The sequence below is a fragment of the Eulemur rufifrons genome, chromosome 19 (assembly GCF_041146395.1).
Source record: "Eulemur rufifrons isolate Redbay chromosome 19, OSU_ERuf_1, whole genome shotgun sequence".
NCBI classification, from domain to species: domain Eukaryota; kingdom Metazoa; phylum Chordata; class Mammalia; order Primates; family Lemuridae; genus Eulemur; species Eulemur rufifrons.
The window spans coordinates 93656155-93678968 of record NC_091001.1 but is presented as its reverse complement, the minus strand read 5'-3'; the positions used below and the strand labels follow the sequence as shown (position 1 = coordinate 93678968).

At 52.7% G+C, this 22814-nt stretch overlaps 1 protein-coding gene across 1 annotated transcript in view; it reads right to left on the bottom strand.

Moving 5' to 3' along the window:
- The window catches only part of ALK (ALK receptor tyrosine kinase), a 637313-nt gene that overhangs the window by 9763 nt on the left and 604736 nt on the right, over positions 1-22814 (bottom strand). The window contains exons 15-26 of the mRNA XM_069494063.1: positions 22136-22280; positions 19007-19189; positions 17760-17858; positions 17077-17229; positions 15923-16027; positions 13842-14028; positions 13167-13257; positions 13010-13074; positions 11162-11291; positions 7340-7437; positions 3293-3385; positions 985-1086 (exon numbers count right to left, since the gene is read on the bottom strand). Of these exons, the coding sequence (XP_069350164.1) occupies positions 985-1086; positions 3293-3385; positions 7340-7437; positions 11162-11291; positions 13010-13074; positions 13167-13257; positions 13842-14028; positions 15923-16027; positions 17077-17229; positions 17760-17858; positions 19007-19189; positions 22136-22280 (1451 nt within the window). The remainder of the gene's footprint in view (positions 1-984; positions 1087-3292; positions 3386-7339; positions 7438-11161; positions 11292-13009; positions 13075-13166; positions 13258-13841; positions 14029-15922; positions 16028-17076; positions 17230-17759; positions 17859-19006; positions 19190-22135; positions 22281-22814) is intronic.

Sequence of the window (22814 nt, the reverse complement as noted above, 5' to 3'; positions counted from 1 at the left end):
TTACAACAGTTCAAAGTTTGAAGACATTGTGAATACAGAGCATTCCCATGTAACCCACACTCTGTCCCCGCTATTTTTTAGCATCACATTAGTATGATACATTTGTTACAATGAATGAATCATTTTTAAGGCATTATTGGCCCAAACTCGTACACTATTCAGATTTCCTTAGTTTTTAACGAATCTCCTTTTTCCATTCCAGAATCCCATTAGTCTATAATGTTACATTTAGTTGTCCTGTTTCCTTAGGCCTCTCTCGACGGCAGCTTCTTGGACTTTCCTTGTTCTTTATGACCTTGACAGGGTGGAGGGTACTGGTCAGGGATTTTATAGAACATCCTCAATTTGGATTTGTTTGGTTATTTTTCATGATTAGAGTGGGGTTAATTTTCCTGTTTGCTGCACCCCTGCTGTCAATTCCTGGGCCTTTCTTGGGCTCTCCGGCAGAGTGAACCAGCCTGCTTCTGGCCCCAAACTGTTGGTTTAGATACCAACTTGCTAGTCTCCTCAGCAAGGTTCCCCTTGTCCATGAGCTTCCCAGAATGTTGTCACCAATGTCTTCTTTGTCCTTGTGGGGTTTAATGCAAGTAAAAAGACTCCGTTTGCTGGTGTGGGTGTACCTTGAGAGGGAGTACAGGTTCAATCTGCCATTTAAAATAGCTGTGGGTCTCAGCATGTGGTCCTCCAGCCAGCAATGCCAGCATCCCTTGGGAACTTGTTAGAAATGCAAATTCTCAGCCCAATCCCAGAACTCTGAATCATAAACTCCCTGGGTGTTGTCCAGTAATCTGCATTTTATCCAGCTTTTCTGATGATTCTGATCTATGCCAACATCTGAGAACCACTGTTGTGGGAGGTATTAATTCTTCTCTTCTCCTTCCTACCGACACAGGGTCTCCCTGCTGAGAGTGTGGAATCATTTGGCCCAAGAGCACCGCCTTAAGGCCACAGTCATACCTGGAGGAGGGTAGCAGAAAGACTCACCACGTGTCTGTTTTAGAAGTGAATATTCCTTCCATGAAGGCCTCGGGGGGCATCCACTTCACAGGCAGCATTGCACAGCCTCCCTTCCTGTAGTAGCTTGCTCTGTGGGGAGAAGAGGAAAACCAATCTTGGAGCTGGAGATGGCACTAAGCAACAACTCTGCCAGGAAACTTGAGAAAGTGGCAACGATATAGTCTGCACATTAAAGGATTGAAATTAATGAGGGGTCCTTGGTGGTTCGGGAGGAGAGCAGGGGCACACAGATCATTTAGTTAAGAGCTGTGGTGTCATTTAATAGGAGACAGAACAGCCCGCTAGAGCACAGAAGAAAAGATCTATGCAATGTCTAAGATACGTGCTAGCAGATGTTTAGATTTCCCTGTTGGGTTTTGTTTATTATAACTCACAATGAATAACATTACTCCAACCTTATAAGTACAGTGTATTTCTGATGATCTGCAGTAATGCAAGATCTAAAATGGGAGAACCAAGAGCAGGGCTTGTGTCTCATTCATTTTGGATCCTTCGTGGCAACTCATACAGCATTTAGTTCAATATAGGCAATCAACAAATAATCTCGACAGCTGTCTGGAGGCTGCCTCCTATAACATACCTAGACAAAGGAACCACAGAGCTGGGTGCGGACTTGGCTTAAAAGGTAGATGAATGAATTTATTAGCTTTTATCAGTAATGTCATTAATGCAACTCACTGACAAAAGCCAATAAATTAACTCATCTACCTTTTAAGCCAGTTGCATGCCTAGCCTGGTGTTCTCCTGCCTGGGTGTGTAACGGGAGGCAGCTTCCTGCCAGCTGCTTACATTAATTAATTACTTTAATAAACATGTGGGGAATGTTTAGTATGTATCAGGTACTCTGCTGTGTGCTGAGGACGTAAATAAGTCATGGTGTCTCTCTTCCAAGGATACAGTTTCATGGAAGAAATGGATATATGTGCAATTGCAGTGCAGAACAACACATAGAATAATGCAGGTATATACAAAGCGACACAAGTAAAGAACTGATTCATTGTCCTTGAGGCAGGGGTCAGGTGCAGGGAAAGCTGCTCAGAGGGGTGCCCCTGGAGCTGAGTGGTCACGAAGCTCTCCTGGAAGCGCATTCCTGACCCACGCAGTTGCGCAGGGTGCAGGGTATATGGGGACCTGTGGGATTACAGGCAACTCAGGGTGGTTGAAGCCTAGAGCTGGGAGCTGTCAGAGCTGAGGCTGGGAAGGAAAAGCCGGATAACAGGGCTCGTGAAGTCACATTGCAGGGTTTGTGTTGGAAACAAGAGGCAGTCCCAGGGTATTCCGAGAACGGAGGGGAAGGAAAGCTGAGACTCCGGGTGGCAGATGAAGCAGAGTGTGGGATAGTGCGATGCACAGCAGTGGCACATGGCTGCAGAGAGGGCTTTACTGACTCAGTCTTCCACGTGCGGCTACCATGGGTCATGTGACGGCATCGGCATGCTAGCCCTCGGGACGGTGACCGCTTCTGACCGAGGACTTCAGGGCTGTCTGGATCCATCTCCCTTTTTCTCCAAAGAGTTAAAGCTCTGCATAACATCACCCCTCACTCTACCCCTGTGAGTTAGGGAGGGGGTAGTTAGTGGGTGCAAAGGAGGGACTTGTCAGCTCCTGTAGCAAGTCAATGTTGTAAATAATTAGGAAAAAATAATTGGGTTGGGAAGAGAAGGTGAGATAAAGTTCAATAAAAGTAGTATTAGTTTTTAAAATTGAAAAAAAATTACCGTGATGATTTTTTATGTAGCAGTGAGAATATGATGGGGAAGAAGAAAAGAAGCTGAGCTAAGAGCCTGTCGCTTTGAGCCCCACTGCCAGGCCTCCTGGTGTGGGTGAGATGCCAGGAGCTGGGCCCGGCACCTGTCAGTTCTGGGGTGCTGGTGCCCGGGGTGATGGGTGCTGTGGCCACTTAGAATTCCTGAGTCTTGAGAATAAGGGTTGAGGAAGTTAAGTAAAGTTTACTTTGAAGCTTTTTCTGCATCAAGTATCCAAGTTTTTCTGTGTTCTCAGATTATGGCAGGATTAGAGCGTTGGAACCAGAAAGACAACCTAATTAAGAACTGGGTGGCAATTATTGGAGGCGGCATGATCCTAGATTTAGAACTTCATGTACAGGCACTAATCACAGTTTTCCGTATTGTGAAAAGGAACTTAATGAAATTTTAGGAGACAAGTTGACAAGGTCCTGGGAGATGATGTAAGGTATGAGCAGCCACATCCCGTTGTCTCGAGGGCGTGAGCTGGAGGAGACGGGCCTGGGTGCGTCCTGGCAGTCTTCACCCACCTGTAGATGTCTCGGGCCATTCCAAAGTCTCCAATCTTGGCCACTCTTCCAGGGCCTGGACAGGTCAAGAGGCAGTTCCTGGCAGCAATGTCCCTGGGAAGAAAAAAAAAAAAAAAGAGAGAAATTGCATTTCCTAATTTTATCCCTGGAAGATAAATGTACAATATCCATTGCTAGGATTTTTACCTCTAATGTGAAGTTCAAATAGTTCCCTGCTCTGCCCTGTATTTCCTCTGTTATATTATACTTCAGTGTGAAAGAAACAGCGTTACCAATTCTAGCCCTCAGAACTAACAGGAAAATGGAAAAGGACAGGGCCGATGATTGAAAATGTTTAATGGGACAACAGTAATGAAATAAGTATAACAGGAGCTAGAATTTGCTGGCCTTTTACTATGTGCTAAGCATTGTGGTAAGTACTTCACGTCTCATTCTCACAACCACCCTATAAAATACAGGGTGCTATTATTATCCTCATTTTATTAAAACAATAAGATAAAAGCAGATAATGTAGAAGCATAAGAAATGCTCCTTGTTTTGTACAGACCGCTGGTTGGTTTCTGCCAGTTGTTTGAAGGAGTGCTTTAAAATAGCATGCCTTTTATGATATCAAATTCAAGTAGTTTAAGATATTCCTAAATAGTTCTAGATTTTAAAGAAATAAGCCACGATGGTTCTTACATGCATGGTTTTATCTAAAGCTTTTGCTAAGCTATGTGGCTGAAGAATCACTTCTTTCCAGTTATGAAGTGGTCCTTGTCGCTGGACGGCAGATGGTCTGTTTTTCTACAGCAGGCCTCTGAGATTTGGCCGGAAGCTTTCCAGAACTCATCCACGTCTATGCTCACCCATCGTCAGCATGCGTGCAGGAATGAAGGGCGCAGCCAGAAGTCTGGAATGGGTCTTTGATGATATTAAAGTCCCGCACAGGAAAAAACAAGAAGTACTTAGGGGCCACAGGGGGCGTTTTCATATTCAGTTCGTTTCATGATGATTCTGATCCTTGGTTGAGAAAGGACTTGGAGGATAAACAACTGGCTGTTAAGATAGTATTAAAAAAATATGATCTGGATTGAAGATCGTGGCTGAGGATATAAGAACAATGGGATGTTGTTAAAGCCATTGACCTGATCCAGAAGGTTTAAGTTGAATTTTGAGGGGCAATGGTGTATAAAATGCCCCCATAAAACCATAAAGGCATAGCACATGTGACATCAAAAAGAAGAAATATAGTTGGATATAGCCATTAATTCTCAAGAGAAATATGGCCAAGTAGACCAGGAACAAAATTTATGGCTCCAGAAAGGTTTTTATGCTGATGTGTATGGAATGATTGTTTAAAAAAGTGATCTTGAATTTAAGGGCAAGAAAGTAAATATAATATCACAGAACACACCAAGAGTTGATAGAATGACACATCATTCTTGAAATGGCAATAAACTATGTCCAAAGGAAACCGATCTAATAAAAAAGTGGGAGCACGTGGACCTGGTGAGGGAGTTCTGCTCTGAGTTCCGGATGTGTGGAAGCCCGAGGATGTAGGGCAGACACAGGGGGAGGGAGGGAGAGCACTGGAGGTGGTTCTGTTGTGGTGTGTACCACAGACCTCTCAGTTCTTTAGAAGATGTGAAGGCTGCTTTCCGAATACAAATGACCAAATTATTCCAGAAGACAAGCTTTGATTGAGATGGACAATTTCTGCCAGATGTTTCCTTTTGCTTAAAACAGATCATCTGATACATTCTTGATTTGCTCTTCAACAATTTAATTTCTTAAAAAAGATAAAAGAGCAACAAACTGCTACTCCGGGAGCTAATTCTGACCTTCAATAACTATTTATAGACACGAAAGTGACAGGACTCGTGAGAGAATGTGATCCTGTGTCATCTATAACAACGGAACACTGGACATAGTGAAAACGTGTTGTGACTCCAGGAAAGCAGATTTCAAAAGGTCAGAGGAAAGATGGACATGATCTCTCAGCCAGAGAATCTGTGTGCTGCGGTGACCAACATGGGCTGGAGAGAAAAAAGCAGAAAAAATCTCAATGAGAAACGAAGGGTGACTTAAGGTTGCTCTGGTGACTTCAGGAGTCCAGACTTCAAGGACACGGACAAAAGATGGGACGATGGCTCTAACCACACATGACTTCTGAAAAGAGCACAACCTTGTTTCAGCTGAGCAACGAGAAAGCCCAGAGGTGAGATTTAGGGAAAGTTCTGGCTACAACAAAAAGGACAAGCACAGGAAGGACTCGATCTTTGAAGCTGGTCCCAGCTCCTCTTTTGCTTCTATTGTTTCTCTCAGGCAGGATGATCCACAGGTTGGAAAGGTTTAGAATCAAGAGGGAGAGGCCGGGCGCGGTGGCTCACGCCTGTAATCCTAGCACTCTGGGAGGCCGAGGTGGGCGGATCGTTTGAGCTCAGGAGTTCGAGACCAGCCTGAGCAAGAGCGAGACCCCACCTCTACTAAAAATAGAAAGACATTATATGGACAGCTAAAAATATATATAAAAAAAAAAATTAGCCGGGCATGGTGGCGCATGCCTGTAGTCCCAGCTACTCGGGAGGCTGAGACAGGAGGATCGCTTGAGCTCAGGAGTTTGAGGTTGCTGTGAGCTAGGCTGACGCCACGGCACTCACTCTAGCCTGGGCAACAGAGTGAGACTCTGTCTCAAAAAAAAAAAAAAAAAAAAAAAAGAGGGAGAACTGAAGACCCAAATGGTGAAGCAACAGTAAAAGGATAAGCTATTGTGAGAGACTTTATCGCCTTGTGTAGAGGTGACTTTGGGAACTCAGGCAAGCGTACTTCCTGATCTCTGGTTTCCCCGTTTTTATTAGGGAGAAGCACAGCTTGTTATATACTTACAAGCTTTTCTTTCTTTCTCTCTCTCTCTTTCTTTTTTCTTTTAGACAAGGTCTCACTCTGTCACCCTGGCTAGAGCACAGTGGTGTCATCATAGCTTACTGCAACCCCTTCAACTCCTGGGGTCAAGCGATCCTCCAGCCTCAGTCTCCCAAGTAGCTGGGACTACAGGGTTGTGCCACCATGCCTGGCTAACTTTTCTATTTTTTGTAGAAACGGGGTCTTGCTCTTGGCTCAAACTGGTCTCCAACTCCTGGCCTCAAGCGATCCTCCTACCTCGGCCTCCCAGAGTGCTAGGATTACAGGCGTGAGCCACTGGGCCGGGCCACATACTTTTCTATTTCTAAGCTCATACAGTATCTCTCATTTCCTGCTTTGTACTTACATATTCTAATTATTATGAATATGCCTTGAACTCTTTGAAGACATGGGTTAATAAGTGACTGTGAGTTCAGGTTATTACTTACTAAATTAGAAGCAAGTCAGTAAGGACGGACCTTGCAAACAGCCTAACCATCTACTTTACTTCTCAGATTTCAGAATCAAGATACCAGCGGAGAAAGTCACCAACATCCACAAGGAAAGCAATGTGTGATCTAGGATGTTTGTAGCATCAAGTGTGGACATGATGTCCCAGTCCAAACAGCATTTAAACATAAGGATTATTATGGCAAAAGCAATGAAGTACAGATGTAAAGAAAATAATCATTATGTTTCATTTCAGAGTATTTTAGAAAAAAGTAACATATCCAACATTTATTGTGCCCCCACTATATGTCAGGGATATAAATATGAATAAAACAGGGTCCTTTCCTTTGAGTTACCTATTGTCAAAATGTATTAAGAATTCTTCTAACTTCCCTGTAAGGAGCCCGGTTTTCTAGATGGGGAAACCTGAAAGTGATATAGGACTTGAACATTCAAGATAGAGGCAGGAGGCCCCCCAGGAGGTCAAGAATAACTTACAGGTCTCCAGCACTGGCAGGGATATTTTATGATACCCGTGTCACCGTGGGGCAAGTGAAGCCCTGGTAAAGTCACCCCTCAGAGACAAACAGAACTGAATCATCCCGTGCTTGTGGGGAGGGACCCAGGATTCCGCTCTGCCGGGGGACGCGGGCCCTTGAGGCACACAGGGAAGCACACAGACAGCGCGGGGAGGGCAAGGTCACTGTGACTCACCGGTGGATGAAGTGGTTTTCTTCTAAATACTGGCAGCCGCAGGCAATGTCCCGAGCCACGTGCAGAAGGTCCAGCATGGCCAGGGAGGAGGGCTGGCTCTGCGGGAGACAGAAGCCGCCACTGACCAGAAGCTCCCGGGGCAGAGGGAAGGTCTGAAACGCCGGCTCTGAGTGCTCTCAAGGGGTCTCAGCCCCAGCTGCACGTTGGAAATCACCTGGAGGCGTTTAAAGGAACGCAGGTGCCCGGGCCCAACCCAGATGGAGGAATCGATCCCTTGAGGTGGGCGCAGCGCTTGTACGCCTGAAAGCTTCCTGGTAAGGCCAACGTGCAGCCGGGCGACAGGCATCTGGGATGGGGCAGATTCCTCCCCTTTTAATTTACCCTGCACGTTCTCCCACCTCAATCTTCAAAACCACCTGAATACCTCAAATATATAAACAAGCCTGTGAGGAAACCAAGGGTGGGTGGGGGGGGGGTGGAAATATTGTGTAAAAACTCCTCAATTTTAAAAATATTTCTTAAAATTAATTTGCTTCAAGAAACAGAGCTAAAGTGCATTGAAAAAGAAAAGCTTTTGGAAAATGTTGGGCAATGAGTGATCTCAAGCTTTTCTGCAAGAAGTCTCTTTCATGCAAAAGGAGATGTCACCCCACCGCTGGGGCACATCCCGTCTTGGCCTCTTGGACAGTCTTGCTGAGCACGGTGAAGCCTTTTCTGAGGGTGACATCCCAGCTTGGTCCCCCTTTAATTCCTAAATCCCTGAGTGCGCAGCGGCTCATCCTCATGCAGTGTCCTAGTCACTGTGTTGTTCCCTGTGCATTTCACTGTGTCCCCAAGTCCACTTTGAGGTCTTACCTTCCCAGCACAATGCTGGGCACACTCTGCGTGTTCAGTGAGTATCGGGTCGGGGGTTGGTTGATTATAGCTCAGGGCTAGAATTTATTTACCTAGAGGGGCATGATTCAAATACCTACCCAGGAAAGCACAATGGGCAGTCAACTCACCCCCTCCAGGGTTGGGTTGGGTTGTTTAAGCCCCAAGAAAGATGTTTAAGCTGTTGACTCTTGAGCACCTGGGCAAACTCCCTACAGGAAATCCATGCTCTTGGGTTTTGCTCTTCCTTCTAAGAAACTCCGAGCCCTTTACTCTGTCCACATTGCATCCTCAAGGGTGGAGCGAGCACTGGGCGCTTTAGTCCTGAGGTGCCCACAGGGAAGTCGCCCAGCCAACAATGTAACCAGGGTCTGCGTGCAGGCTTAGCCTGCTGGGGTTTTCTCTGGCACACGGGCCTCCTGGGACTCCTTGGATCAATGGTGTGGGTCTGGGGGAGGCAGAAAGGGGCCTTGCTGCTCAGGACTGTGCTCCAGTTCTGGGGCAGACAGCAGGGGTGGGCAGCACCCTGCCAGTGCCTCACATTCGATAGAGCAAGGCCAGGCACATGAAAGATGAGAAGGCTGAGTGCTCAGAGAGGTTAAGTGACTCACCCCAGGTCACACAGCTAATAAGGGTGTAGCCAAAGCTTCCCAGAGCTGGGCTTTAAGGATATGAGTTGGGGGTGGGGGGTAGGATTCAAGGAGTTAAAATTGAGCTTCTTAGGAGAGAGCGCCCGAGGGGGCGGAGGCTCTGTGACTACAGTGCACAGGTGGTTACAGAGTGCACACATGAGGCTGGTGAACAGCACACTTCAGTCCCCCCTCCTGCGCCAGGTGCCTCAGGGAGGACCAGCTCAGCGGGGATGGGTGGAGCGTGGGGAGGTGAGGAGAAGCACGATCGGGGTGCTACCTGGGGATGTGGGTGCACGAAGACTTGGGTGCACAGTTGGCAAGGAAACCCACGGCAAGGAAAAGTAGAGCCAAGAGTTAGAAGCGCAGATTCGGTGGGTGGGATCCTGACCCTGAGAAGTGGCTCTCCCGGGGGTAGGTGACCTCCCGGTGCCTGCTGGCAGAGGGCAGAACCGGGCAGCAGGCTCCTGCTCTGACCCTGCTGAGGGTGGCGGTGAGAGAGAGAATGATCTGCCTTTCCTTGCTGGGCTTTGTTCTCTGGGATGTCGTTTAAATCATCGTTCATCATCAGAGCAGAGGGATGCCTTCGCCTGCAAGAGGGAGGGAAGCCCTGCTCCCGACTCACACCCTTCCCGCCCCTAACGTCCTTGGACTTGCCAAGCGCTGGGTTCCAGACTGCCTTTGTGGGGAGGGCTCTCTCCTCTGCACGCACAGTACTTTCTTTCCTTAAGCCCCAGGAAGGTCCAGTGGGAAACCAGAGCTGTGCCTCTTCCCAAAGTGTGATGCCATGTGTCCCCCACTTGACCTCTGCCAGCAGCGCTGCTAAATCTCAGGGCACGAGGGCTGAAGGCTCTGCCCTCCTAGGTGGCGGGGGGCAACCAGTGAAGCAGATACCTGGACACCTGGCAGTGTCGGCTCTCAAGGACCCAGCCTCACCTTGGCACTTCACAGCTTCCCAGAGAGGACCACTGGGTAAACAGTGGGTTGGAGAGAGGACTGAATCAGGGGTCACAAGTGCTGCATTCTAGTCCCAGCTCCACTTCCTGTGCGGCCTTGGCAAGTTGCACAACCTTTCTGGCTACAGTTTTCTCATCCATAAAATGGGGGCGAGCTCTGCACTGTCTACTTCATCGGGTGGTGCTGAGAAACGGGAAAGCTCCGAGGAGGGCGACGGTGTGGAATGAGGGTTATGATGGATGGGGTCCGTCTCCCCGGCCCCGCCCCCTACCGGGTGTGCTCAGGTGCACACACTCATCTTGTCAAAGGGTAAGACAGGATTCTTAGATGCCCAGATGGGTCACCCAGGGACTTACAGAAACAGTATGGAGGCTCCTAAGGCAAAGGCATTTGACATTGGTCTGACTAAGGGTGGAGATTGGATCAGCCACGCCCTTTTGGGGCTTCCGTCCCCACTGTGAGTCCCTGCGAGTGGTGTGATCAGGCTGGGCCTTCTGTAGCAAGTGGCTATAGAGAAAGTGAGTCTTCCTCTGCTTTCCCAGGGGCGGGAGGGTACCACTGCTCTCGCTGTGCAAGCCTCTTCCCTGTGGCCCCACCGTCTAGCGGCTCTTGGAGGAATCCTAGATCCTAACCCCGGGTGTCTGTGCAGCTCCAGGCCTAGGGAGCGGGGGCTGCTGAAGACCCACAGAGACAGGTGTGGGCGCTGGACTCAGGGTCACCCAGGGTGCTGTGTTTCATAATTTAGAGCCACCTTTGAGATGTTTTGCTCTCACCCTTGGCTGTCACCTGTGTAGACACTGAGGTTAAGGGGGTTGACTACCCTAAACCACAGGGGTGTCTAATGGCCAAGCAGGGGCTGGAGCTTGGGGTTGCTGGGTCCACCCTGGGTTTCCTCGCTTCCCAAGCTCTAGCCCCTTAACCATAACATGGATGCAGCACCTTCCTGAATATTTCGGCACTTTATTTTTATACAGGTCAGAATGTCCAGGTGCTGCTGTCCCTATTAAGAGACATGAGGATCGGGGGTTCAGAATGAGTGGCGGCAGAGTGACCCGCCCCAGGTCAGTTCGTTGGCAACATGGCTGTTGGGAAAGTTTCCCTCTGTGTTTGTCACTAGTTTGGTTTTCCAGAATCAGCAGGCCACCACAATGGGGCCAGGCCACGGAATGCATTGCATGAACCTGGCACAAGCTCCCTGGGGCTGGGGCTCAGCTGTCGTCCACCTCTGTCCACTCCCTGCCGGCCAGCCCCCCACATCTAAGCCCAAGCATTGCCTCCCTCGGTCCCGCTGAGAACGTCACCCCCCAGGCTGCCCAGGCTGGCTCCTGCCATCCCTGCTCCTTTCCTTGGCACAAGCACTCACCGGGCGAGGGCGGGTCTCTCGGAGGAAGGACTTGAGGTCTCCCCCCGCCATGAGCTCCAGCAGGATGAACCGGGGCAGCGCCTGCAGGCTCACCCCGATACAGCGCACGATGTTCTGGTGGTTGAATTTGCTGCAGAGCAAAGGGGGATGTAACCAAATTTAACTGAGTGGAGTCTGGGCAAATCTTAAGTGAGAGAAGCAGGATACAAAGCTGCATGTCAGCAGCCACATTGTGTAAATGCATTCTGTAAATGCTGGCATGGGGTCCCCAGCATGAGTCCTCGGCTAGAATCAAGAACCAGGCCCCCAGGAGTTCGGTTTGCAGGAGAGTATCTGGCTGGAGTGGGAGGATGCTGCACAGGCACTGGGGCGAGAGTGTGTGGGGACAGGAGAGACACTGGGGCATGGACCGGGCGCTAGAATTCAGGGTTGAGTTGTCTGAGGAAGGCCTCAGGCAGAAGTTGAAGGAACTGCTTCCAGGAGGGACAGTGTGAGCCATGCCAGGTGACAGTGAATGAAAGAGAGCCAGGAAGAGGGAGTGGCCTCATGGGTCCATGCAGTCTCCTGGGGATTCCTCACGGGAGGGAGCAAGTCGGGCCAAGGGACCCTGAGATTTGGGTTTTCTTTGTTAACATGATGCTATCAGGACCCACAGGGCAGTGGGGCCAGGGAACTCCACGTGGGAACGCACACGCCTGCACACACACGCAGAGGTAATGATTAGTTATCACCCAGCAGTGACATGGAGTGATCGGAGTTTTCTCCTACATAATCCCATACTTGCCAAGTTTTAGTCAATAATCATGCACTACATGTATAATCAGAAAATAAACATTTTATTTTTATTTTTTGAGACGGGGTCTGCTCTGTCACCCAGGCTGGAGTGCAGTGGCGTGATCGTAGCTCACTGCAGCCTCAGACTCCTGGGCTCAAGCGATGCTCTGGCCTCAGCTTCTGGAATAGCTGGGACTACAGATGCACACCACCACACCCAGTTAATTTTAAAAAATTTTTTGTAGAGATGGGGCCTCGCTATGTTACTCAGATTGGTCTCAAACTCTTGGCCTCCCAAAGTGTTGGGATTGCAGGCGTGAGCCACTGCACCCAGCCAATAAATGTTATTTTTAAAGCAAGGTGTTGACCCCACCATACATTCTCCTGTGGCTCTAGACCCCACAGGCACATCACTAACGCTGCCTGGCCTTGTTCCCCACCAATTCCACCAAGGGGACACCCCAGGCTGCCCCAACCTGTCAGGATGTTCAGATGCTTCCCAGTGAAACCGGGGGCCATGAGGCCTCCTGAGATCTCGAGGTCAGACATCTGCCTCCTCCCTAAGGAGGAGCAGAGGCCCTTGGGAGCCCCAGATGCTGAGATTCCCAGCTTAAATCCAGACCCACAAGTTAAAGGGTGCAGCCAGCTGAGACTCAGCCCTGCCAACGTGGACCCTGGGGCAGGTGGCCTTACCTCATGTTAGGGGACATTCACACTAGATCTACAAGCTAGAATTGGCTAAAACTAGCATGCTCTGTTTCTTAAGAAAACTGTCAAAAACTAGCATGCTCTCTTTCTTAATAAAAAGTGAGGGAACAAGAACCAGTGGGTGACATGGGGGCATTGCTGCAGGCAGTGTTACCGGTGAGGTTATTAGGTCGCACAGATTTTTTTCTGAGACAACTGTCAAGAGTGGTTCTACTCCGGTAAGAAGTGTCAAGAGTGCTTGGGAGCCTTCTATGGGGGAAGAGGGACATGTGGGGGACAGCACCATTTTCCCTGGAGACGTGTCTGTTAGAGACGTCTCCCTGTTCTTTGTGGCAGTGGGGTATGTGTGTGTCTCTGTGGCTTTACCTGATGATCAGGGCTTCCATGAGGAAATCCAGCTCATCCTGTTCTGAGCACACCTCGGGCAGCGTCTGGGCACAGAAGGGGAGGAGGCTGTGAGCGGAGAGCTGCGGCCGGCAGAGACCGCAGCCCAGGTCGGGCTCCACGGGGAGCTGCCTCTTACCTTCACAGCCACTTGCAGGGGGCTGGGGTCGCTGGGCATTCCAGACACCTGGCCTTCGTACACCTCCCCAAATGCGCCATGGCCCAGACCCCTGTGCAAAGGAGAAGACAAGATGAGGCAGAGTCAAAGGGCCATGATAAAGAGACAGCTGGCGCCCCCGAGCCGGGGGTCACATTTAGTGGACAAACACGAGAGGCCGGCGTAACTTTGCATACTCGGGAGTAGCAGCCTTCACCTGCTCTGCTATACAGTCCCGGGCCTCCATTCTCTGTCCGAAAACTGCTAAGAGAGGTTCCAACCAGGGATTCATGGCAATGGCCAAATGTTTATTCCTTCAATCAATAGTTACTGACTCTCTTATGTGCCAGGGACATGGAGGCGAATAAGACATGGCCCTTGGGGGGGAGGGGGAGAGGCTCCCACTCCTTGGGGAGGGACAGGTCTCTGGCAGATGCTTGCTGTGGAGTGTCGTTAGTGAATGGCAGAGGGATGGATGCTCAGGCTGCTCTGGGGGCCCAGAGGACGGGCACTTGGTCCCTTCTGGAGCGGGTGGGCCAGGTAGGCTTGAGGAGGGACCCCCTGAATGGATTTTCTGGAGAGCCCTGGTTCTTGCGACGAGTTTTCCTCCCCCCGTATAAACTCCGTGAACATACAGGACAGCAGCAGGGCACTCACCGCAGGAGAGTGATGTTTTTCCGCGGCACCTCCTTCAGGTCGCTGATGGAGGAGGTCTTGCCGGCAAAGCAGTAGTTGGGGTTGTAGTCGGTCATGATGGTCGAGGTGCGGAGCTTGCTCAGCTTGTACTCGGGGCTCTGCAGCTCCATCTGCATGGCCTGCAGCTCCTGGTGCTTCCGGCGGTACACTGCAGACAGACGGTCAGCGGCACTGTGGCTTGGACCAGGTGGCCTGGCCCTTGAAGGCCAGCACAAGTCACCCCCTCCAGGAAGCCTCCCTGGATCTCCAGCTCCTCCCCTGAGCTCTAAACCTGTCCATCTTACTTAGTAACACTAACAAATGATTATAGATGTGAAAGCGTATCTTTAAATGAAGCATCATTTAAAGTCAAGGTAAAACTTAAGATCATAAATGGAAAAGATTTTATTGTATCAAAAAGGGCAGTCACATTAGTTTGAGTCCTTCAAGAATCGCACTCAAGATGGATTGGACATGCCAGGATTTTGTTAGGGGAGCTGCCTATGAGGAAAGAGGGGGGGCAGAAGGGGCCGAGGAACCATCAGACTGTTGCAAGCCTGCCCCTACGTGAAGGAGAGCGGGAGGGAAGGGAGGGTAGCAGCTCTCTGGATGCCATGCAGTCTAAGGAAGTTTCTGCAAGGCCCTTGGGAGCTCTGGAGCCAAAGTCGGCCATTGGAGGAGCCCCATGTCTCCAGGAATTGGTCTGCCTTAGTATTTCTGCTCTGCTCAGTCACGCGGTGGGGCGGCCTCAGTGCAAATGCAGCAGTGGATTTAGGGGTGCAGCCGGGGTCTTGGTCGATTGTGTTTCCTATGTTTGGAGAACTGCCCCACAGTGAAAAGATTTCTAAATTAGTATCTGAGGACCTGTGCTCTGTTCCACCTCTGTTACTTACAAGCTGAGTGATGCTGACCAGGTCACGTGACCTCTTTGGTCCTCAGTTTCCTTCTCTGCAAGGAGGGATGGTAACTCCTGCCCTGTTTCCACAAGCCCCCTCCCCACCTTCTAGGCTTGTCATAATGAAATGAATTCACCAACGTAAAATGCTTCTGAAAAAATTCTGAAGCACTCTACCAATGTGGGTGACCATTATCACAGCTGCTCTGACGTGTGAGGATGTCTGTAAGGCCAACTCCACGCGAGGCAAATGAAGTTGCCATTTGGAGGGTGGCTTCTGCGGGTAAAGCCCAGCCCCATCACTTCCGGGTCCATGCAAGTGAGTCAGCCACTGCGTGCTCAGTCCCCTCCTCTGTGACATGTGCCAACCATGATGATCACAGGGTTACTTGGAGAGTTATTAAAATAAATGGAGATGTGTAAATCGCCAGGCATGTAGTAAGCGTGCAGCAAGTGTCAGCTCCTACTGTCCTGTCCCTTTGAAGGATGGCATGTGTGGGGACACACGTGTGCTGCCATCTCCTATCCACCTGTGGATTCTGCTGCTTCCGCCGGGGCTGGCCTGTGAGACCCCCAGGGCCCTTTCCCTCTGCCCTCTTCACGCCCTGCCCTTCCGTCCTGGCCATCCTAGTGCCAGCAGTAGGCGCTGGGTGGCACCGTGCGCAGCCCTTTGTGACCTGCAGGTCAGTTCACTTCGGCTCACAGGCCGAGAGGAAATACACTCAGAAAGCAGCTCTCCATTCTCTCTGCCCAGAAAGGGGGTGCCTGGAGCAGAGCAGGACTTGAGCATTACATGGGGTGTCAGCCGAACCAGCTGTGCCCACAACAGCACGTGAGGGCTGGGAGCGAAGTCTGAGGGCAGGCGAGAGCTTCAGCCATCGCGTTGCCACCGAAGAGTCCACCCCTGCCCCCAGCCCCCAGAGCCAGGATGCTACACAAGGGGCTGACGTTCAGAGTCGGGGCCTCCTCTAGGGAACAGTGGCTGCTCTGCTGGGGGGAGGGTTGGGACCCTCTGTTTGGCTTGGCCCAGGCCACCCTAATCACCACCCCGCCCAATCCCAGGGACCAACAGGCCAGAGCGACACCTTGGCATCCGCGGCACGGCCTGAGACACTGCTCAGACCTGCCTTCCTGCCCTCGGCAGGAGCCCCAGGGCTGGTGCACTCACCGATCATGATGCCAGAGAAAGCCAGGACCAAGGCGGCCACGAGGGCGGAGGTCACCACGGAGAGCACCAGCGAGAGCGGCAGGTGGGGCTCTGGGGTGGGCGACACTGGAAGACAGGTCCCCGCGGGGCACTGACAACCACGCTGCTTCTCCTCTGAGCTGGCCCCAAGTCAGAAATACCCTCCCCAGCTGGGACAAAAGCCTCCTGCTCCTTCCCCTCCCCGGACACCTTGTCACCCCTGCCTTTTCAGGGGACTGTGGACGGGACACAGGCTCATCTGGGTTTTACAGGCTTTCAGCAGCAGCTTTTGGGTGGAGGGAAGATTTGACAGGGTTGAATAACCAGTTCTGGGTGTTGGTCCCAAACATCACATGCACAAGTCTAGGATGAGGATGGAAGGTAAGACGAAAGTGGACATAGAAGAGATTTGGGGGTGTTAGGCGGCTTGGCACTCAGTATGACCGGACAGTGGCGTGTGTCACCGGTTGCAGTCTCTGAGGCTGAAGTGCTTCCCTGTGGCCCAGGGTGCTGGGCCCAGAGCACGGGGAGGGCGCCCTGTGCCCTCTGTGGGGAGTCCACACAGCCACCGTGCTGGGTCCTGGACACCACATTTCCAAAGGGGCACTGACAACTGGAACACGTGCAGAATGAGGGACAGCAGGGTGGGGAGGGGACACAAAACTGTATGTTGTATGAACTGGGGTTTTTTAATGTGGAGAAGATGTGAAGCGGGAGGGAGCACTGTCTTCACACACTGCACTTGGACGGGAACTGTCAGTAAGGAGACCTACAAGAGGAAGTTAACAGGCTCAGGGTCCTGGTCCTGACACCCCCGATGGCACACAGTGCCCTAGGAGTAGTGAGGTCCCTGTCCCTGGGGGTGTTCAAGTGAAGACGGGATGGCCCCTTGGTGAGGATGTCAGAGGGCTCAGGCCCCGGGTTAGGGATGGGACAGGAGGACTTTTCAGACTGTCAGGAGCTGTGGCCCTCCTTCCATACACCGGTGGTGAGAGGACCTGCGCTGTGGCAGGAGGGGGAGGGGCAGGAAGTTTACAAAACTGAGTCCAGGGTATCCTGGAACCCCGAAACCAGCTGCATTCGTGGGCCAAAGCTCAAGCTCTGGGCCCTCCCCCTCCCCGGCCCCATCCCCTTACCAATGCAGGAGACGCCGTCCTCGGCCAGCACCGTCCCGTGGTCACAGAAGCAGATGACCCTGTGGCTCTCGGGGTCCATGTGACATTCGTCTACCTCACAGTGACTGCAGTTTAGGTAATGCTTAATATTCACTTCCCCGTGGCCCTCCATCACTGGTGACAAGGAGGGAGGGTAAGTCTCGGGCTGAGCCCGTGAAGATGGCCCTGCACCCCGTTCCCAGGCTTTGTGCTGTCTCTCCAGCCGGTCACTGTGGGCTGTCTGGTCCCTGTTCCTAGGTCCCACTGCCGCTGGAAGCACATGGGTGTGGGGAAGTCTCCTGGTGCGTCTGGTGAGTGGAGCTTGGACAGAGGACATGTGGGTGCCCACGGATGTCTGCGTTTTTGTGTGTAAGTGGGAGAGCCCACTTGTGTGACCTTAGGTTGGCTGGGTCAGGTTTGTGGCTGCTATTTCTCCATTTGCCAGGACCAGCCTTCCTGGCAGTCCGTAGTCGGCCTCTGTGTCTGTCTTAAAGCGCACGCCCTAACTTCCAGAAAACTGGGTGAGATGAACCATTGGAAGACCTTCCTACGGGGACCCACAATTGTGCCTTTGTACTCTGGACGTGTGTCAGTAACCCCGAGGTTTTAGCCTGGGCAGAGGACTGGCTTAAGGAAGTTTGTTCTGCTACCTGGCAGAGGGGTACCTTTTAAAGCAGGGGTGTACAGGATGCCGAGTGGACTGATGAAGGAAACCCCGTCCTCCCCGTCCATTTCGGGGTCATTGTTGGAGGCTGCGTTGCCGCCTGTGTAAACCAAAGAAGAGTTTAACACAGAGAGGTGGGTGCCAAAATCTCAACACACATGCGCATCAGCGGGGCATGCAGCTCTGGCCAAAGCCAGGGGGTCACCGGGGGCCTCGGGCAGGGAGATGGGGAGGGAAAGGAGGCTCAGGGCACAGTAGCTGCACTTGGGACTTGGCTCAGTAGATGCCGGGTGTGTGGCCACTTCCTCCCCAGGTCCAGGCCGGCTCCCATGGGGGAGTCTGCACCACTGTGCTGGGCCCCACCAGGAAGCAATCAATGTGAGCAAGAATCCAAAAAGTTCTGGTCTCCCCAGGCTGGGATACGCCCTTGGCGCCTCTTCCAGAACCCATCAGGACAGTAGCACTGAGGAGCTTCTCCCCATCCTGTTGGCTCGGGGTGGGGCTTGGGGGAGATGAGCCCCTGTGCCCTAAGGGCTCCTGTCCCTCCTTTCACCTGGGGCTGGGTTACCTCTGGGCTCCCCCCTCGGGCTCCTCCTCCCACCCAGGCCTTGGGAAAGAAGAACATGTGGTTAACACAAGCATCTTACACACAGCGTCAAAGCAAAACACAGAACATCACAGCACGTGCATGCATTCGTCCTAGTCTGTGGGGCGGGGGCTCCATCTCCCAGCCCTGCAGTGTCAGAAGGCTCCTCTGACAGTGCTCGGAGGCCCAGAGGAGGCAGTTGGGAGCAGCTGCCCTCAGCATGGACAGCGGGGCCTTCTGACAGCTGGGGGGGGGGGGGCTGGGGCTGGGGAGGGTGGAGTCTGTGAAACCACAAACCAGTCCCTTCAGGAGCCGGCTTAGCCAGGCCTTCCAAAGGGAGGCTGCGGGAGTCTGGCCTCTGAGGGTCCCATGCCAGAAAGTCCTTATGGGCGGCTCAGAGAATGTTCTGGAAAGCCAAAGCCTCTTTGTCCTGGGCTTTGGGGGAGATCAAGAGTCCCAGAGGCTCTTAAGCCGGGAGGCAGGATGCTGGCTCGGAAGCCAACACCCTGCCTCTGGCTGGTCCCAGGCGGGGAGGGAGGCGTGCAGTCACGGTCCACATGGGGGACCAGGGGAGGGCAGGGGCAGGCCAGGAAGGGGCAGGGAGATGAGGTGCCTAGGACTAAGGGGGAGGGAGCGACACCTTGAACACGAATCATCTTTACCTATATATCCTCCGCCTCCTCCACCAGAGGAGCACCCCCCGCCACCCCCTCCGAAACCCCCTCTGGTCTCCCACCCCCACTTCTTCATGGCCTGGGGGCAGGAATGTCCTCCGGTGGCACCTTCCAGCAAAGACTTTCCAGCCCAGAGCAAGGAAGTGTTATCATTCCAGCCACCTCCACCACCTGCAGGGAGAGAAGAGGAAGGGCTGTGAGGGCTGGTGCTGGCAGGGTTTGCTCAGCCTCCCTGGCAGAGGAAGCGGGACCACGGGCTGTGAGGGGCACTCCACCAGTCCCCGCTCCCGGGGGCCATCTTCAGTGGGTCCTGGGGGGCTTCTGAGTCCACAGCCAGAAACCAAGAGTGGACTGTTTGTCCAAGGGAGACCTGTCTGGCCACAGCCGAGTCCGTCCAGGTGAGAGCAGTCCTCATACCCCTGCTCCCCACTATACTTCTCTGGCTCAAAAGCAGGGCATGTGCTTGGTCAGGGACGGGGTGGGGGAGAGGTGGCAGACAGGCGGCATCACAACCAAACTCCTTCCTCTGTCTTCTCTCTGTGCCCTACAATCCCCAAAGTGCTGGGCCTTCATTTCATTTACTGCGTCTCATCCTAACAAGAACTGGGACGCACCAGTCTTTGTGCAGCCAACTGTCAAAACCCTGCAGAGGTCACTGTGCTGAAGTTTCTTGCAGGAATCCTGGACTAGACACCAGATGGCCCGAGGTGCTTTCTTGTTTGCTGCCTATGAAACCCTGGGCAAGAACTTCCCCATTCTGAGCCTCAGTTTCCTCACCTGTCACAAGGGAATAAAACCAGCCTTGTGGGGTTGGTATGAGGGTCAGAGGAGACACTGAGGGTGTGAAATGCTCCAGAAACTGCCAGATGTGGGGCCTGTCAGGAGCTCGAGAGGCAGAGCACACGTGTGCAGACGCCTCTCGGTGCCTGCTTGGGCTGCCCCGGGGCCAGGCAGGAGCTGCTCCAAGGTCAGGGGCAGAAGCCCTGGGAGAGGGATGGGTGCTACCCTGGCAAGAGAGGCAGCCTTGGGAGCTGTTCTTCCGGAAGACTGGGGCTGCTTTGGGCCCTGGCAACGTCTACAGAACTGGCGTTGAACGTGGCCACGGCTGACCGCAATTCGCCTCTCCTGCTGGTCCTTGAAGTTCCAGGATATCCTCCCACCCCACGTAGCTCCACACGACATTCCAGCAGACACCTGCTGCCATCCCTCGGTACCCACGGGGATTGGCTCCAGGACCCCTGAGGACACCATAACCCACAGATGCTTAAGTCCCTGAGACAAAAGGGTGTAGAATTTGCATATAACCCATGCACATCCTCCAGCACACTGTGTCATCTCTAGATTACTTACAACACCTAACACAATGTACACGCTATGGAAATAGCTGTTATACTGTATTGTTTAGGGAATAATGACAAGAAAAAAGCTGGTACGTGTTCAGTACAGATGCAACCGTCCATTTTTTCCCAAATATGTTTGATTCTTGGTTGGTTGAAGCCATTGATGCAGAGCCCACGGACACAGGGCCCCTGCACTCCATAAGTCCCAGGTCCCCCAAGGGATGGAAACCAGCGTAGAAGGACCAGAAACAGCAGCACGTGGGTCTGCCGGAACCCATAAGGGTTAATGGGCCTGGGAGGGTTTCTGGAAGAACTTGTGGCCTGGGAGGGGGCATCAGAGGGGCCTGAAGGTGGGGCAGCTTTGGATTGAGGTGACTGTCTTTTTAGAAAGAGGAAGCCCGGCTTTGAGAGTGTAGCTGAGGTCAGAAACCAGCTCGGGTCTAGAACAGGGATAGCAGAGCTGAGTCGAGGCCCTCGGGCAAGTTGTGGGGACTTTGTCAGCTGTGAAAACTGCAGGGCTGGGGTGTCCTGCTTGGGTGTCACGTGACTGGCCTCCCTTCTGCTGCCAACGGGCTGTGGGCCTGACAAGGCTGTGGATGTCACAGGGCAGAGGGAAAAAGCCCCTCAGCTGTGTTAGGGACCCGACGTGGTGTCGGCTGCCATCGCTGTGCGGGACCAGGAACATCTTAAGTGCAAAGTAAATGAGTCAGGGCGACAATCATCCTGCTCAGCTCCCAGCTAAGTAGCTTTCTGAACCCCCCCGCCCCATCTTGCAGCCTTCAACCAAATGTGTGGAAAACAATGGGCATCAAAGGCAAAACAAATCAACAAAAATGTTTAAAAAAACCGATTGAGTCCCGTCTATCACTCGACACTTGGCCGTGTCGAGAAAAATATTCACCAGACCTGTGTGAGCCCATTGGCCCTTCTGTAGGACAGGAACGGGGTCTCCTGAGCGCACACGCACACCGGAAGTGCGTCCTGGCTTGCAGGATGCCGCGCCGCCATAGGGGGCGCTGTCGCTGTTGTTGGGGGGTAACTCACCGTGGGCCTCAGGGCTGTTTCTACTCTTCTATCTCTCGCCATCTCTCAATTGAAGAGAAAGTTCGAGCATGTGTTTTAATTAACCCCAAATCTTAAATGCCTTCAAAGATCTCCCTCAGTCTGATTGTGGGGAAAAGAAAATACGAAAGGAATTGCACTTCCTCTCCTTAGAGATGGCTGACCTTAGAGGAAGTCACGCCCCTTTCCGTGTCTGTCCTATTCCTGTGGCTCTGGCTCTTGCTAACCAGGGACGAGAGCCCAGTCATGGAGATTCAGAGAGATGTTTCAGCGGTCGTGGCCTGGGAGGCTGGCGGCCTGGGGCTTGCAGGTGTGCACCACAGAGCCTGGGAGCCCTGACTGTGCCCTGATTTCCTTCATCGGCGCACACCCTACCTGGGGGACCCCGGAGGAAGGAGGAGCCTCAGGGGGAGGCTCTAGCAATTGCATTTCGGTAACACTTGGGGAGGAGCAGCTGGTGGACCAAAGGCTGCTCCTTGCTGCTTTTTCTCAGTGACCTTCTGCAGGTCCAAGACCCAGGTGGGCAGGGTGGCCTGCGAGCCCCCAGGGTGCTGCCTGCCCCTCCCTCCCTCGATGGTAGCACCAATATCTAGGGCTCCCAGTACCTTAGGTACCAGTGACAAAGATGCTTTCAGGCGATAATGGCATTAGGCCAAGCTGAGGCCAACCCAGACCCGGGAGGTGTGCTGGGAGGGGGCGGGGCTAGGGGCTTTACCTGCGGCTCCGGAATTGCCGTTGAGCCCTAGCACGGAGGAGTTATTCTCCAGTTTTTCTGGGTGGAACGTGTCTGTCTTGGCCCCGTAGGCCCTGCCGCCACCCCCGGCTGCAATGATCAAGGGCACGGGCACGCCATCCTTCATCTGGCCAGGGGAGATATTCGGAAACTGAGAAACCGAGCCGCGCATGCTCCCCAACCCTGCCCCGCCCCGGAGCCCTGGTTTAAATGTCTGAACCTCACCCAGTGTTTTCTGGGCAGTGGGGTGACCTGGTGACCTCTTGGTGGTCTAAGGTGGCTTGAGGGCTCTGGACTGACGCTACAATAATCCAGCAGCTCCCCACCAGCTCCCATATCAGCCAGGGTTCAATCAGGGTGGCAGGACCACCGGCTCTGACCGCTGCAAGTTCCAGATCAAGCTCTCAGCCTCGCCGTCCCCATGGGAGGACCTAGCAGGAGGCCTCTGCCTTTAGTTTCTGGCCTGGCTGCGATGATGTAAGGAAAGGTCACCTTGGGACAGAGAGCTGGCCCAGGAGTGCAGAGCGGAGCCCCCTGGAACTCTGGAACTGGGCTGTAAAGGGGAACATGGGGCTGGGGAGTCAGCAAAGGCAGAGCGTGCCCTTCCTTGGGCAGACACCCCCACATCCCTCTGGGCCTCGGTTTGCTCATCTTTAAATGG